Source organism: Tasmannia lanceolata, unplaced genomic scaffold (assembly GCF_043159265.1).
Source record: "Tasmannia lanceolata isolate RefF3 unplaced genomic scaffold, GAP_Taslan_0.1 ptg000018l, whole genome shotgun sequence".
Lineage (NCBI taxonomy): Eukaryota > Viridiplantae > Streptophyta > Magnoliopsida > Canellales > Winteraceae > Tasmannia > Tasmannia lanceolata.
This window is the reverse complement of record NW_027518695.1, coordinates 10,974,641-10,988,734: the sequence shown is the minus strand read 5'-3', so window position 1 is coordinate 10,988,734 and position 14,094 is coordinate 10,974,641. Positions and strand designations below refer to the sequence as shown.

Below are 14,094 nucleotides of genomic sequence, written 5' to 3'. Positions count from 1 at the left end.
AAAAAAAAACTCACGAACTAGAAGAATCACGTAAAGGGGCATTAGATGTTCTCCAAAAATTCTAGAAAAATAACAGTTGAGAGAGGGAGATTAGACTATTAAAGCCATCAATTTTTATTGTAGATCCATACTTCATAGTGTTCCATACATCCTTATGCTTTAGTATGGTCAACTTTTCCCTTTTGGCGGTTGTTTTCTAATCTGGCTCTAATACCAAGATTTTTAATTGTGTTTTAAAATTAACTGTATATTAGTAGGAACAAAGGTTTAAAATTTCGATTTCGGTACTGGTTTCGGACTTCCGGAAAACCGAAATTTGGTAATTTGGTTCCAAATTCCGGACCAAAATTCTGAAATTTGTAACACTTTTTTTATATTAAATAATGTCATTAAATCAAAATTTCGGTCCTATGAATTTCTGAAAATTTCGGTTTCGTTGGATTTCGGTCGAAATTTGGTAATTTGGTTCCAAATTCCGGACCAAAATTCTGAAATTTTGTAACACTTTTTTTATATTAAATAATGTCATTAAATCAAAATTTCGGTTTCGTTGGATTTCGGTCGAAATTTAAAACCATGGTAGGAACTACTAACCTTGGCCTAAAAAGCACTCTATTTACTCATCAATTATCATACGACAATGGTTAGACACTTCTGGGTTGTGGACTATCCGATAACTCTGGGTGGTCGGTAAAAAATAGCCATTTGGTGGTAAAGACTAAAGAGAACAAACAGAGCACCATTTTAATTCCCTGAAAAAACAACAGAACAGAAGGAAGGGAGGAAATATATTTTAAAAATAAAATAAAAATGACTAACCCCGCCCACCGTGGGGCTCGAACCCACGACCACAAGGTTAAGAGCCTTGCGCTCTACCAACTGAGCTAGACGGGCTTTCTGACTACCAATCCCGCTAAATAATTTTATTCCATACATAAAAGTTTCTGATGAGAAATTCCCTCGAAAGTGCCAAAAGTCCGTGAACAAAACGAAGCTCTGGCATATGAAAGCGCGGGTGAACTTCGGAAGTCCCACCACGACATCATGAGTTCCCCATGGACGATCATCATCGTGGATCTTCGTTTTTTACTCTCCGTACAACTCTCTGCTCCTCTCTCTCAAAACCCTAACCCTAATTCTCTCTCTCTCTCTCTCTCTCTCTCTCTCTCTCTCTCTCTCTCTCTCATCTATTTCTCTTGCCTTTTCAGGTCTTGTTGGTTTTACTGATCGGTGTCGCCACATTCTTCTTGGAATTCATCAGAAAGACCGGACGCACTCACTCGTAATCTTTCCCAAAACCCTAATCTTTCCCTAATTTTCGCGGATTTCTCTCTCCTCTTTCTCTGAAAAAATTCTAATCATCATTGCAGTGCAGATGCGGTTGCAGCTGCGCAGTTTTTCGAAGATCCGAATTCCTTGAAACGGGTAAATTCAATTTCTTCTTAGTAATTTGCAGAGTAGATTTTTTTTTCTTTTAAAATTTATTGATAATGGATTGCCATTGGAAAAACATATAGAATACAATAGATTTTGGATTTCCAGTTACAGTAGAGCATCGAATGTGGCTAACACTAATGTGATTATTATCAGTGCAAAATCCGTACTTGCCTTTTGTTTATTTACATGATCAGTTTCCTGGGATTTCATTATTTTATATTGATATTGGCTCATGCTAAGTAAGTAGATTGCATAACCTTAGGTTGGGTATGTAAGGAAACTTTTATGCCTTTTATGTGTGCTACTCGATTTTGAATTCATTCCATATTGGTTGCGTAGAAGAACAAATCTCTTTATTGAAGAAATTAATTCAGTGTGGATTATGAAAGCTTGCATTAACCAATGCCTTACTGGGCTGAACTTCAAACCAAGAACTGCAGCCAGTGGAATGCAGGAGTGGCCTGAGGTCCAAGTTCCTTTTTTAAGGTTTTGTAAGTGTAAATTCCTGGCTCTGCCCCTGCTTCTAGACCTATTTTTCAGCAATATATCAGAAATTTGATCCTCAAAAGTCCAGGTTTTTGGGAGATATTTATGTTTAGGAAATTTCAATGGAACCAATATCCTTGTTGTTCTAGGATTTAGTTATTTTATTTAATTATATCTTTTCTACTCATTGTGTCTTGTAGCCTCAGTTCACATTTTTTATTGGATATTACATGTGATCAAATTTTCATCTTTTATTGAAGAAGGGAACATGGGTGGATTAAATCCCAAAGGTCAATTAGGAAGAGGCTAATGATTCATCTGAGAAATCCAATGATCAAGTTTATTGAGCTGATCCAAGAAAACACTCTGATAGTTTCTGATTTCAAAGATTGTGCCATAATTTTATTTTGACATCCATGCATGTGTACAAAGAACTCCATGAAAAAGAGCATATGACTTCCTGAGGTATTGCCTCCTTATGTGTGTGACACAAGTCAATGACCATTATTGTGTCTTTCTATCTTTGTTTAGGTGGAAGTTATTCTTTTCTTTGTTTGCTGAAATCTAAATGATGTTAAATAGTTTTTCCTTAAGAGCTGTGTGCCCCCTTTGTGGATATGAGCTTGACGTCGTGTCCATCCCATCCCTATAGGCTAGTCAATGGACGAAGGGTTCTAGTGAGCATATTGATGGTTTGCCAATATTCGTAAGAAAGCTAGGTGAACTAGTGACTTTTAGACTCTCATTGAGTTAAGTACTGATTCAACATGAGTCTTTGGTCCCGCTTGTCAATACAATCCAGGAAAATTCATGTGACGGCCTTGGGAGAAAATTTCTAACACTAAAAGGCCGGCACAATGAGCCCACCTTAATGGTGTCTCTGTGCTTGTGTTCTGTCACAACATTCTGGGAAGGCATGCGAGTCCTAGAATACTGTCGCAAAATGCCATGTGAGTGCAATTATCCCTCAAGGTTTGGGAGGTGTACTCATTTCTAATTTCCACCATCAGTTCTCCAGTGTTTGATACGAGTTACAATGGGGCCCATTGACATAGGTATTAAACACGAGAAGATTGAGAGAACATTATCTTCATGTTTTAAAATAAAAATCCTAGTATACTAGGAGATATAATCTATAAGGGTGCCATAAAAGCATGAGCCATAAAGAGAAGCGGTATGGCCACAAACATCAAAGCACGTAAGTTTGAAAAGGAAAAGATGTTCAAACATTTATTTCGAGAATTAAATGGAAGTTTTGCATGCTTCTACATCTATATGACATAAATGATACTAAAGTTGCTTATTGCGAGAGATATAGATGGAAATCAGGACACTAATAACTGTAAAGTGCGACTATTAAGGTGACCCAATCGATGATGCCACATTGATAGTGACGGAGAGGAACTCATATACAAAGAGAGCTTCATTAGTGATGTGAAAATCAAAAGTGAAGGTTGCCGCACAAGTACCCTTAGTGATGAGCTTTCTTGATTGTAGATCCTTCACAAGAATATAACAGGGTGTGGAAATAAAGTAATATGAAAATTGATAGGTAAATTATGATACATATAATAGTTTATGCTGAATTCCACGGACTAGATAAACATTATGAACATGAAAGAAATCAAATGTAGACGGAATAGAAGCAGTACTGACACAACTGATGGGCAAGGAGGACCTATCACCCATGGCAATACGGGAAGTCCCGAAATATGGAAATAAGGAAAACAATGTACTTGTGACGTTCGTCAAATGGTGGGTGCATCCATATCAACCACCCAAGAAGATTCACATGGAATGTTGAGACCATCGAAGATTCACCCGGGGTGTTTAGACTATCTCCCATCTTATGTATTTGAGGAGATCACCAGTACTCAATTTTATTGATAATATTACTCGACAATGGTGTGGTTTAGATGTCCACCTTTCTATGTATGCATTCTTTGACTTTTCTTTTTCCTAATGATGCCATGCGATACTCTGAATCTCTGATAGATCAAAGAAGGATCCCAATTTTTGTCAATTTAACATCACAATATTATGATTTTAGGTTGGTAGCATTTGATTGATTAATTTTTTAGTTATCTGGTTGTACAAGACGATTTCTTAGAAAAGTATAATTATAGTGCAGCATTGCATCATGTTACTCAGGTTTCACTCATTTGATGTTTTCCAAATTCCATCTCTGGAGCCCCTTAGTTATAAGTATCTTTCAACTTCAAGGCCACAGTAGTTGCCAATTTGATTTGAGAATTCCTGTTAGGTCACAACTCAGTAAATAGGTTATGCACTTGATTATAACTAAGAAATTCTACTCTGAACAATGTACTGTTTTTCACAATCATATAATGTTGGCAGTTTATTCTTGAATGTTCCACATAATTTTGTTATATTATGTATATAACTTGGTGAAATAGTTAGTTGTGAACTTTCAAAAGTGGTTTGCAGAAATACTGACTTTGCTGGAAAATTGTGCCAGGTTGCTTGCCCCTCGATCTCTGATCCTGCAGAGAAGTATATGTCTTTGATCATTCCTGCATTCAATGAGGAGCATAGACTTCCGGGAGCTCTTGATGAGACCATGAAGTAAGTTGATGAATTATTAGTATGGTTTGGCTCCTAAAACGCATCTAATATTAGTTACGTTTATAGTGCTCATTTGATAACTGAATGTGAAAATAAATGAAACTCTAGGGCTGATACCCTTGCTAATTTAGGAGTTTCACATATAGATTTTTTTGGGGGGGGGTTTGACATGGGATGGCAGGGTTGCAATTTTTTTGTTCCTTTCTTTTCTTTACTTTCTTTTCTTTTCTCTCCTTCGTTTATTTTGGTTTTTAACCAGCCACCTGATATCTTTCTCCCTTTTGATAAATTACCTGTTTGAAAAATAAAGGAGCAAGAAAGGAAAGAGAAAAATGCAACACGATTGGATGTGGATGATAATTCATTGTAACACAATTGGCTGAGCTTTTATTTTTGAGCAGTTTATTTTTAAATTTTAGTCTTAGGCTTATGTTGAAGTTAGTACTGTTAATTTGATCTGACATGCTACATGTTCTGTTTTTTCGGTGAAACCTACAAATATGACAAATTTCTATGTTGTAAGGACATGGTGAAGCAATTGCATGTGAGTAATATTTCTTTCTTGCACATGAGGGTAGATTAAGTTCTGGCAGGGTTATTTTGTTAGTCTCTCAGGTTCCATGTCGCTTCACATGGAATATAACTTAACTCTCCCATATTCATTTTCAGTTTTCTCCTGCTGTTTCCAGTCTCCATCCAAATTCTGTCCATTTTCCAATGATACTCTATCCCATCTAATCATTGCCCCTTTATTTATTCGCACTGTTCTCCACTGCCAAGACCTTCTTCCATGTCCTTCCAATAGTCTTGTTTCCCCTTAACAGCACTACTGACACACTCATAGTAGAACCTTTGTAGATTCACACCACTACCTGAAATAAGCAAAAAAGTTTTTGTTGCCCCTACTTCTGGCGTACTTTTAATGACTAAGCTTACAAGTAACCAACTTCGTATATTTCAAGCAGTGCATTCTAGCTCTATAATGATCGAGTTTCACCCTAACCCTAACCCGGATAAGTGTGGAGGCCCAATATATCGTCTTCAACATGAAATAGATATGCGAGTTAACTATGTCATATTTACAATTATAAATTGAGTATTTACAATTATAAACATATGTCACTCCGTAACTATGTCATATTTACAATTATAAATTGAGTATTTACAATTATAAATTGAGTATGCGAGTCGTACGGATTCTATTTTAAACATTATTATTACTTCGGCCGTCTAAGTTAAATCTAGTTAAGTTTTATGGCATTTTGTTATATACATCTTGTGTCTTATCTCATTGCATGGGATACCTGTATCCTTATCCTTGTGTGGCATTTTGGAAAATGCCGAGTCGTATCTCCGTTCCTATATGCCCATGTTTGTATCTATATCCATATCTTGGTACCATATGTTTCGCATTAAACCTTTTTGCATTATCATTTCATTGCGCGTTCACACGTCTTTATATATGCTCTTTTGTTTAACTCAAGCTTGTGGACCCTTGTGAATGTTCTATACTGTGTGTTTCTATTTTTTCAATTTGCAACAGTTTTGATAATTATTCCATAGTGAGGTTTCGTTTGGAATGCTACTTATTTTTTTATTATATCTGTTGTTTCACTGGTAAGTAATTAGCATAATGATGGCCATTATAGAGAGACATAACTTATCATTAAGTGTGTTATTGATTGGGCCTGCTTGTTTGTAGTTATCTCCAACAACGTGCTGCAATGGACAAGTCCTTTTCTTATGAGGTATATTTTATTTATACTGCATGATTCTGAAATAGATTCTGAACATGAGGAAATAATTATATCAAAATAGTAAACTTAGAAATATTGTGATCAATTATGATTTGGACTGTAGGATTCACCACCACATCCAGTCATGTATTAAATTAAATAACACATCTGTATGGCTACCTAACTAATCAGGCAAAATATTGGTCGACATGTACGATACGTATGGATTTAGGGAGGGAGCCTGTAGGCATTTTAGTGAGAAGAGGTGACATGTAAGACTCACATGATGGAGTGGCATAACTAGCTTCGCAAGTCAATCTACTTTTCTATTTTGTAGGTTAACAATATTAATAAATAAATTTGGATTCAGTTATTTTGTCTAGGGCCCGACTAAATGCACAATGATTTTTACTTTTTATGTGAGATGTTTTTAATGCGCACATAAAGTATATTATATTGTAGGAGAATCAAATTTTCAATTTATGGCATGTTTTAGTTTGGTACAGGATGAATTTGTTTATGCGATAATTTTTTATGCATTGAATTATATTTGGCGTGTGTGAGATAAAGCAATACCACATGAAAGAAATGAAAAGAAACCCAGATTAGAGCTTTGTTGGATATATATTTGGTAGTAGTTTCAGTTTTTCTCGAGTCCAAATTAGAATACATTCTTCTATTGGCTTTGGCACTCTAGTGACTGGCTTTGTATCTTTTGACCAGGAGTTTACTTTCCTTTTGGCATTATAATGGATATAAGTACCTCTTTTTTTTTTCTCATGAGCTATTGTTCTTCTTCTCATATGTCAATCCTATGACATAAATGAGACCAAGACCATTCAAATACTAGATTGAATAATGAATTGTCTGTAAGGGACTTGAAGTATGTAACTTCCTCATGTGGTCGTCTTGCCAGGAGTTGTTTGACCAAATTTTGCTTGTAGTCGTTCTATGTCTAGGGACGGCGGTGAGATCCTACTTTTACAATCTATGGTGCACCACCCAGTGTTCTGTATTTTGTACTCCCTTTTCTTACCTCTTCATAGTGACAATGAACAAAATACTTGATAAGGCTTGAAAAGTAAGTTATATAAATAAGAAAAATTAGTCAACTTTCTGAGAGATGTTTCAACAAAATCTATTATGACAAGCAAAATACTTGATAAGGCTTGAAAACTAAAGTATATAAATAAACAAAATTAGTCAACTCTCTCATAGACTTTTCAAGAAAATATATTTTGTAGTTTTTTTCCTTGAAACATTGACACGGCTAAAAAGCTTAATAATGCGAAAGAATAAATTTAGTCTACTCTTGAAGAGATGTTTCAAAAATATCCCGGAGTTCACTCTTATCTTTTCTTTTAAAGGCTTCTGTGGGATTGAATTTTAAAAAGGAATTGAACTAACTATAAGAGTAGCATTTTTTAACTGAACACCATTTCTGCTATATAGTGGTTCTTGACCCTAATAAGCAATCTTTTCAATAAAATAATCTTTTCCCCCTGGATTTGCTCCTAAAAGTTCAATTCATTTGATAAATTGTGTCTCAGCTTCAAATTCTCAATCAGATTGATTAAGCACACTTGGTCTAGATTTTGATAAATGTTAGATTCTTTAAATTGATAATTGTTTGAAAACTTAAATGGGCAATTATGAGTTGCTTAAGTTCTCAACTCTGTAGGATGCGTGATTTGAAGCCTATAGATGGTTATTTGATTTGCACCGATGTGAATTGAATCAGTTGAAACCAAGAGAGATTGAGATGAATGTATTATTGCTAGTGTTTTGTGCAATTATGTAGTTCATTAATACTCCAGACACCAGCTATTTGCTCAATTATGAGTTCCTTAAGTTCTCGACTCTGTAGGATGCGTGATTTGAAATCTATGGATGGTTATTTGATTTGCACCGTTGTGAATTCAATCAGTTGAAACAAAGAGAGATTGAGATGAATGTATTATTGCTAGTGTTTTGTGCAATTATGTAGTTTATTAGTACTCCAGACACCAGCTCTTTGCCCAGGAAGTAATGTTAGATTTTGCATGATTTTTTGACTGATTAAAAAATAAAATCTTAGATTTTGCACGATTAATGTCTCTGACTTAGTCAAGAACCACTTATTATTCCAAAATGTTTCTTAGAGTGCTTAATGAGAGCCTTTGTATTTTTAGAATTGCATTTCTTCCTGAACAGGTCGTGATAGTTGATGATGGGAGTGCTGATGGGACGCCCAAAATAGCTTTCGACTTTGTCAGGAAGTATACAATTGATAATGTAAGAGTTATTCTTCTCGGAAGAAATCATGGAAAAGGAGAAGCTATTAGAAAAGTGAGTCTGTCTAAACTTGTCATTTATTTCTGTACCCGTCATTGAAGGATCATTTGACTGATGTTAACTAGTCCCACTATTTACCTGTTATTGTTGGCTCATAATGAAGTTTTTGCTTGCCATGATGTTTATTGCAGTTCCATAGTTATAATATCTTACATTTTATTTCTAATACTAGCAGTATGATTCTAGTGATGCTGTAAATTTTTTCCATTATAGATAGAAACTAATTGATGCTTCTCAATTTTGCGAAAGCATTGTAAAACAGGGAATGCTCCACTCACGTGGTGAATTGCTTTTAATGCTTGATGCTGATGGGGCTACCAAGGTTACCGACTTGGAAAAACTTGAATATCAGGTTTGTCTCAGCACCAAACATCCTTGTTTTGAATGCATATGAATATTTTCATGGACTCTTCTATTTCAGATTTTGCCAAGATTTTGGGTTAGTATTTTCACGTAGACAAGGCAATAAACATTGTAGATTTACCTGGTTATTTATATTAGATACGTACATCCGCTGAAAAGGAACTTCGGTCGGGAGATACAACGCCCAGTGATTCAAGTCCAAAGATTTCTGATATTGCAGTTGCTGCATTTGGTTCTCGTGCTCATCTTGAGAAGCAAGCTCTATCTACAGTTTGTCTTGCTAATTTAGCCATCTCTTTATTTATTTTTCCATAATTTTTACTCTCTATTTTTAAAAGAATTGGTTTTAACACAATGTTTCAGCGCAAGTGGTATCGGAATTTTCTTATGAAGGGTTTCCACATTGTAGTTCTCTTGGCTGCTGGTCGAGGAATTCGTGATACTCAGGTAGCGTTTGTGCTTCATAGGCACTACCCTTTGTCGGGTTACTCATTATATTTGCACTGCCCTTGTCTTCTAGAGCCTTGAATTCCATCCTAATCATTCTTTAACTGTGAATTGGATTCAACCCAAACCTAACTATGAATTGGATTCTTTAACTGGGTGCAACTTGGGTTAGGTTGGGTTGAGATTTTGCTAAACATGAATTGGACTCAACCCAAACCTGAATCCGTACAAGGTAAAAGATCAATCCAGTGAACCCTGAAACCCAATTCTTGCAGCCCTAACTGTGAGGTATTTAACTACCCTTAGTGGAGGAATTGCTCAGCGCTAGTGAGAATGGCATCATTTCGCACATTCATAGAAAAGGAACATAAAGGCAGATCATTTAGCAAAATTTGGCATTACTTTATTAATGATATTTGATGAAATTTCATGCTTGATATTTAGTTTCTTCCTTTTCCTTTTCTTTTGAAGGCCTTATTTGTCGGCTGATTTTTGCATGTATCTTTTTTTGTTTAGCCAATGGCCTTAGCTGGGGCTTTTTTTTTTCTTTTTCCTTTTTTTTTGTAGTTGTATTTTCTTTCGTTTAATAATGAAAGTTAATCGTTTTATGTATATTTTTTACTTTACACTTTTAATGTATTATTTCACTTTCAATGCAGTGTGGCTTTAAGATGTTTACAAGGGCTGCAGCTCGGAAGCTTTTCACAAACATTCGTTTGAAAAGGTATTTGTATGTTGTACGTTATGGAAACCTCTCTTCTCCTTTTCAAGTGAAGATCATCCTTATTTGTATCTTGTTTACTTGCCATGATAGTAGTGACTTGCAAAGACTTCATTCTTAAAAGATCTGACTGTTAAATCTTGCTAAATATCCATTTTAGAAAATAAGTTTTGCTAAATTTCTAACCGTAAGACTCATCAAATTTACTGCCTGCATCTGAATTGAAAATGTATGCCTCAAATTTAGTGGGTTATTATAGTTACATTTATGGTAGCCTTTTCTGTGGTGTGGGTTAAAGACTGGACTTGCAAGCATTCTACAGAAATGCAAGCCCATATATGCTTGTGCCAATGGCCTTCTTTGGGTTGTCATATGGCATTCCATACCTAGCCCATCAAAATTTGAGAATGCCAAGCCTGTCAGAGGCTTAAATGTTCAAGCCGTACTGCAGGATTTCCACATGTCAGCTGGCAGAGCTCCACAGTTGGTCGTGTGCCGCATGTCGGCTTCTCGTTGGAGGTCAGTCTTGGCCCCACGCCAAGTGTTGGTCCCTGATTGCAGTTCGGATTTGACCCCAACAAATGGCAACAGAATATTATTAAAACAATGGAAAGGTACAAAGCTCAAGACCAAGATGCACATGACACAACGGAAGCTAAGAATGAAACTTAAAACCAAGAACAAGAGATGAAGAGAAGCAACACGAAGAGTCCTAAATCAGAGTGTTAACGATTTTTGGGCACTCCTCAAGTCCTATGCTCGCTCTATACTCAGATTAAGGTTATGAACAGAGGGTTTTCGACAAGCGTAGCATGTGCAAGCAGCAAAGAAATCATTATTTTGGAGTATCTACCTAAAGAAGGTGAGCATCTCCATGGCCGGTGTGGCCTGCGAAAGCAGTTAAGAGAGGATTACTTTGGGAGATCTGCCTAAAGACTGTTAACGAAAATTGGGATACACGTACATTTTGAAGCCTATTCACATTCACAATCTGGTGCTCTTCCCCATGAATGTGAGGTGGAAATGATCCCCACTTTAGCTATCTAGTCATAGATTTTTAAAGCATGTCCAAAGTGGAGCTGCTTTGTTGATCCAACAAATGACATTAAAGGAATGACTTTCAATATCAATTGGTTTTAAGCACAATAGAGCCATTTTTTATAGTCAGATTTAAATGCCAAATTTGTCTCTATGACATTCTAATTCCGAGGAGTTCCGCTTAAGCTAAAACCACATGATCTGATCTCACCATTGTGGAGAAGCCACTGCCAAAACCATGTTGCCCATTCGGGTTCTCCAAAGCAGATGCTTTAGAATATACTATTGCAGGAATCATGAGCAGGCACCCTTGGATTATTCTCATGGCCGGTCTGATTTCAGTTTGATGTTAAATGTGCCAAGTGACAGTGAACAAAGGCATAATTTTTTTTTTTTATGACATAGGCCAAATTGGGCTAATCAATGACTGGCCTGGTAAGTTCTTAAACATTGGTCTAAGGTTGAACTTCTTTGTATTTGTTCTGTTGTCCTGTTTGCTCTTCACTTGACTTTTGAATGGGTAAATACTTAGAGGAATTTTGGTATAAAGACATAAATATTGAAACCTAATTGGTTTCTATTGCATTTTCAAAAAAAAAAAAAAAATGGTTTATATTGCTTAATATGAGATGTTTAGGAGGTCAATCTCTTCCATTTGTTTTGTTTTTTCAATAAATGGTGGATTTTACAAAAAAAAATATAATATATATAGGGAAATGTTATCAGCACTACTGTATTTTGATGAGGGCACTCCTCACTTTATTAAAAGTACGGTATGGCTCGCACGATTGGATGATCCAAACCGTCCGTGAGATGGGCCACATCCTAAATAGGTTGTGCCTCAAAAATCATTTCCATAGGTTGATCCTAGCCCTCTTATCTGAATGTTAGAGTGTTGATTCTAAACCTCTATAGATCAGAGGGTTCGCATCAACCTATAGAAATAATTTTTGGGGCACAGCCTATTTAGGCTGTGGCCCTTCTAATGGACGGTTTGGATCATCTTATGGTGCGGGCCATACCGTACTTTTAATATAGTGAGGAGTGCGCTCATCAAAATACGGTAGTGCTGATAACATTTCCCTATATATATATATATATATATATATATATATATATATATATATATATAAGAAACAGAATCCTTGAGATTTCTTTGTAAAGGCTGTATCGCCTGTATCTTTGCCATCATGCCTTCCGGTCTTTGCGGTCAACTGACATTGTCACTAAACCAAAGAAAAACATAAATTTGTCAGTTTAACCATTGCAATTTTAAGCAACGTGTCGGCAACTGCAGTTGGCTCCTCATTTTAATTATGTTATCAAAATGTAGATCCTTAATTTGTATGCACGGGCTATGAGATTTAGACTATCTTTGTGCTCTTGGTTTCTTCAGTATGTGTTTATTCAATCCAGCTCATATCTGATGCTTTCTTATATATTTTGGAAGCAAGTGATCAAAACCCAATTTAATTTCATCTCCTAAAGAATTCTTGATCCTAGCGACCCCTCACAGAATGGTACTGTTTTCCAACATGTTGGCCTTTTTATTATCAATTTTAACTAATGGAGCTGAATGTGTGATCCCTCACAGAATGGTACTGTTTTCCAACCAGTTTTCCTTTTTTATTGTCAATTTTAGCTCATGAAGCTGGATTTGTCAAAGGGGAAAGAATATCTATGATATATCGGAAAGCCTGAAGTGTATGAATTTTGTGCAGGTGGTGCTTTGATGTTGAATTGGTCTATCTATGCAAACAGCTTAATATTCCCATGATTGAGGTTTCTGTTAATTGGTCAGAAATTCCTGGATCTAAAGTTCGGCTGACTAGTATCGTACACATGCTCTTCGAGCTTATTCTCATACGTTTGGGCTATGGGCTTGGAATGTGGAAAATTCATGCATGAGTCAGTGCTTCTGCATCAATCCGATACAGAGTGGTCCAATATATTTTCCTTATCTTCGGAATGCTGGGCAGGGCAGAGCAGGAGAGAAGGGTTTACTTGGAGACATTCCGCCAACCAGTTTGATCAGCTTTGGATTGAATCCATGTTTTCTATGTTGGTGGCATGGTTTTCAAGATCAAGGTCGACGGGAGGGCCAAACTTACTGATATTTTGAACCTTATCTGTTCCGAGGAAAACAGGGTTGACAAATTGGTGTAAAAGCATCCCGTAACTTATTCAGAACATGGGTATATTGCTAATTTTTTTCATTTCTTTGCTAATCAAGTTTTCATATTAGAAAATTGCTATTGCAAGAAGAGAGAGAATGGTTTGAATTTTTTAACAGAGATGAGGTCAATCATCTAAGTCATTGATGTGACAGAAGATTACTGACTTGTGCTTGCTGTTTAGTAGCCAGTGTTTCTTGCAGAACCTAATATTGTTGGAATGTTTTAGCTATTTAGATCAGGGGTCTGAATGTGGATACTTGTTTATTAATATTCTTCCATTTTTAGGTCACATTGCAGATGAGTATGATCTTCCAAAGAGTGCAATTTTTAGGCTATGACATCTCCCTGGTGGAGCTTCATGTATACTAGGCACTTAAAGCTCTCTTTGGTTTGCAGGAATTTTCTAAAAAGGTTAGGAAAGGAAAAACTTCTCCAGAATCTTTTATTTGTATACTATTTGATTATACCTAAAAGAAAATAATTTGAACCCATGCAGTTAAGGTTTTAATTAGAGGGGCCTTCAATTTGTGATGATATCTTTCTAAATAAGCAATAACAATATCATTTCATTTGAAATTGTGAACATAAACACATTTTCTGGGAAAAATGTTTCAGCCAGAAATATTTTTATGCAATCCAAACATGTCGTTTAGCCGACCCCAACTAGTTTGGGACAAAGGCATAGTTGAGTTGAGTTGAGAATCCAAACATGTTTCTGCCAGAAATATTTTTCCTGCAATTCAAACAACGCTTGATTGCATACTCAAAC

General features: G+C 36.0%; 1 protein-coding gene and 1 non-coding gene across 2 annotated transcripts; one reads left to right on the top strand and one right to left on the bottom strand.

The window, feature by feature from the left end:
* Positions 1–821: 821 nt before the first annotated feature.
* On the bottom strand, positions 822–894 carry TRNAK-CUU (transfer RNA lysine (anticodon CUU)). The gene has a single exon. It is a non-coding gene; the product is annotated as a tRNA-Lys (tRNA).
* Positions 895–939: 45 nt separating this feature from the next.
* On the top strand, positions 940–13,614 carry LOC143850726 (uncharacterized). The gene is made up of 11 exons (XM_077359959.1): positions 940–1,095; positions 1,209–1,282; positions 1,371–1,425; positions 4,403–4,509; positions 6,212–6,257; positions 8,439–8,573; positions 8,842–8,931; positions 9,081–9,212; positions 9,306–9,389; positions 10,049–10,113; positions 12,870–13,614. Exons 1-11 carry the CDS (start codon positions 1,045–1,047, stop codon positions 13,054–13,056), a joined length of 1,026 nt encoding a protein of 341 aa, XP_077216074.1. The 5' UTR covers positions 940–1,044; the 3' UTR covers positions 13,057–13,614.
* Positions 13,615–14,094: the final 480 nt, after the last annotated feature.